This window comes from Gekko japonicus, unplaced genomic scaffold (assembly GCF_001447785.1).
Source record: "Gekko japonicus isolate JY-2015 unplaced genomic scaffold, Gekko_japonicus_V1.1 scaffold4410, whole genome shotgun sequence".
Taxonomy (NCBI): domain Eukaryota; kingdom Metazoa; phylum Chordata; class Lepidosauria; order Squamata; family Gekkonidae; genus Gekko; species Gekko japonicus.
The window spans coordinates 787-3,858 of NW_015163742.1; the positions used below are offsets into that span (position 1 = coordinate 787).

The 3,072-nt window shown below is 43.9% G+C and overlaps 1 protein-coding gene across 1 annotated transcript in view; it reads left to right on the forward strand.

The window, feature by feature from the left end:
* Positions 1–219: 219 nt before the first annotated feature.
* The window catches only part of PDXDC1 (pyridoxal-dependent decarboxylase domain containing 1), a gene marked incomplete at its 5' end in the record, with an annotated part of 64,684 nt that continues 61,831 nt past the window's right edge, over positions 220–3,072 (forward strand). The window contains one exon of the mRNA XM_015407887.1: positions 220–409. Coding sequence (XP_015263373.1) covers positions 220–409 — 190 coding nt within the window. The remainder of the gene's footprint in view (positions 410–3,072) is intronic.

Below are 3,072 nucleotides of genomic sequence, written 5' to 3' on the forward strand. Positions count from 1 at the left end.
AACTGGTGCTGAACAAACGGCTTAATTTTCCTGTGATTCTGTTTTCTCTATGCAAACTGGAAGAAGAGTGGCATCCTCAACAGAATATTCGTTTTTATAGCCGTATTTTTAAGTATGAGTCTTTAGATGGAAATGATTTTTCTGAGTGGGATGTGACTTTAATGAACCAGCCCCCTTTTTACTGTGAGCTTGCATTTAAGTAACAATTTTTCTGAATAGGTTTGAAAATGGGTCAGCATATTTCCATGAAGATGATCGTGAGGGTCTTTCGAAAGTCTGCCGGCTCGTGATTCACTCACGCTATGAAGACTACATGACTGATGGTTTCAACATGCTCTATAGCAAACAGCCAATGATATACATTAGTTCTGCAGCAAGAGAGGGCTTGGGACAGTCTCTTTGCAACCAGGTAATGCAAAATTTGGAGAGTCTTCCTTGTATGTGCAGTTCTTTTGTTCAGGGGTCATTTCATAGAAAAAGAGGTGCAGGAGCTCATTAGCATAATGTATTAGCATAACTTATTTGCATGTGCCACACCCCCTGACATCACCGGAAGCGTGTCAAAAGGCAACACCCACCACTCAGGCTCCACTGGACTGTTTTGGATTGCTAGCTCACAGAGGAGGGCGAGCTTGTACCTGAAGGCGGGCCTGGGGAGGGCTCTGCAACTTACCTGGCCGCTTCTTGCTCCTCATGGCCCGATTGAGGGCTGCTGGGAGTAGGGGGCAGGGCTTGTTGCATGTGCCCACCCCCTGGGCTCCATACTGCTGGAGCTCCGCTCCTGTGCGCTCCCGCAGGAAATGACCCCTGCAGGAAATGACTGAGGAGAACTGAGTTCAAATTCTCCACTCAGTCACAGTATAGCCTTGGGCCGATTGCACATACTCAGCCTCACAGAGTTGTGATGGTAAATTGGATGATAACCCCATGCTCTCCCTTTCTCCCTTCAGTTCCTTGGAGGAAAGACAGGATGACACTGTAATGGGTAGATCCTTGGGGAAAGAAAACTAATAGCTAGATCTTTCGCTTGAATGTTGCATAAGAAAATGAAACTAAATCTAAAGACATGCCTTCTGCTTGCAAATACTCAAGATTTGTCTATACCAGTACTGCAGAGACTCAGGAACATAGAACTGTAAAGGGCAATGCTAACAGCCGCTTTCCTTCCACTCAGAGTTCTTTGGTTTTTTATCCCTGGTTGTGAACTGCTGCATCTCAGTTATCATTTTGAAAAATAAATGTTTACATAAGGGTTTGGGGAAATCACATGTTGTGCATACTTGGTTTTTTGTTTGGTTTTTACGTGTTGGGAGTGATAGACTGTAGAAATACATACACAGTCTTGTTCATGAACTGAACGCTCACTCCCTGATTCTTGAGCTAATCAGGTCATCTGAATGTCACTGCCCTTCTTACTCTTTGTTGCCCAAGGCCATTCTGCTGTAGAAGGTTGTGGTAATTCTACCATAATGGTATATGTAGCCTAGCAGGGAATTGCTTTGAAGTACCAGGAAAAAAAACAGGAGTAGCACAATATAGCTATGTTGCTTGCTTTCTGATAGCTGCTGTGTGAGCTCTGAAATGACAAAACACCCTGCTTTATGGATTTAAAACATTTCTTCAGCTTACATATAGCAGCTGGCACCTAACAATGGAGCAACCAGCGCAGAAGGATGCAAAACACACCAGTCCAATTATCGACACAGATTAAAAATATGCAAATTACAAATTTAAAAACATGCAGAATTTGAACAAGCACAGCCATTTCTTTTTAAACAATTTACCCAGTGCCAGCTTGGTAGTATTGCTGAATTGATCGTTCTTCTTTGTAGGAGAGATCCAGAGAGGTGTAACAGACAAACAACCTTTATTGGCATATCAGAGATAAAAATACATTAAAATTTAGGAATACATCAAAAGTGTGGCTGTTGTGCAGCCAACAAACAAACAAAAACTGATCAGTTCATAGTTTCCCGGATTCAAATTGCAGATTGAAGAAAACAGGTGACATTGAAAGTTATAGAAGAGTTTTGCCCTGAGAGTAGCAACTGGACCTTGACACTCCCAGGGAGTGTAAAAAGAAGGGTGTTCAGAAATGTATCCTGGGTCTTAGTATAAAATGGACAATTTAAAAGAATGTGGGAAACAGATTCGATGGCACCCTGACTACAAGGGGCATTTGAGTTCATTAGGGATTTTATGGCATCTTCCAGGGAAGATGGCTGATGGCAATGCGTTAAATCTGGCTAACATAAATGCCCTTCTTTGATGGGGGTCAGTTAAAGAGCAGAAATAACTAGCTGTCTGGCTCAGTGTCTAGGGTAATCCCAGATGAATTGGAGAACAAGTTTTCCTGGCTGCCTCGGTCAGGCACTGAAATTGAGTATCTAAAAGCCTGTGCAGGGATCAGTACTTGGTCCGATGCTTTTTAACTTGTTTATTAATGATTTGGAGTTGGGAGTAAGCAGTGAAGTGGCTAAATTTGCGAATGATACGAAGTTGGTCAGGGTGGTGAAAATCAGGGAGGATTGTGAGGCACTCCAAAGGGATCTGTCGAGGATTGACGAGTGGGCATCAACATGGCAAATGGGGTTCAGTGTGGCCAAGTACAAAGTGATGCACATTGGAGCAAAAAATCCTAACTATAAATACACGTTGATGGGATCTGAACTGGCAGAGACTGACCAAGAGAGAGATCTTGGAGTCGTAGTAGATAACTCAATGAAAATGTCAAGACAATGTGCGACTGCAATAAAAAAGGCCAACACTATGCTGGGGATTATTAGGAAGGGTTCAGTCGCACCGTCGAGTTCGACACTTCACGACCCCATGGACCAGAGCCAGTTTGGTGTAGTGGTTAAGTGTGCGGACTCTAATCCAGGAGAACTGGGTTTGATTCCCCACTCCTCCACTTGCACCTGCTGATGTGACCTTGGGTCAGTCACAAGCTCTGGCACAGCTGTTCTTGAAAAAGAGCAGTTTGTGTCAGAGTTCTCTCAGCCCCACCCACCTCACAGGGTGTCTGTTGTGGGGAGGGGAAGGGAAAGGAGTTTGTAAGCCGCTCTGAGACTC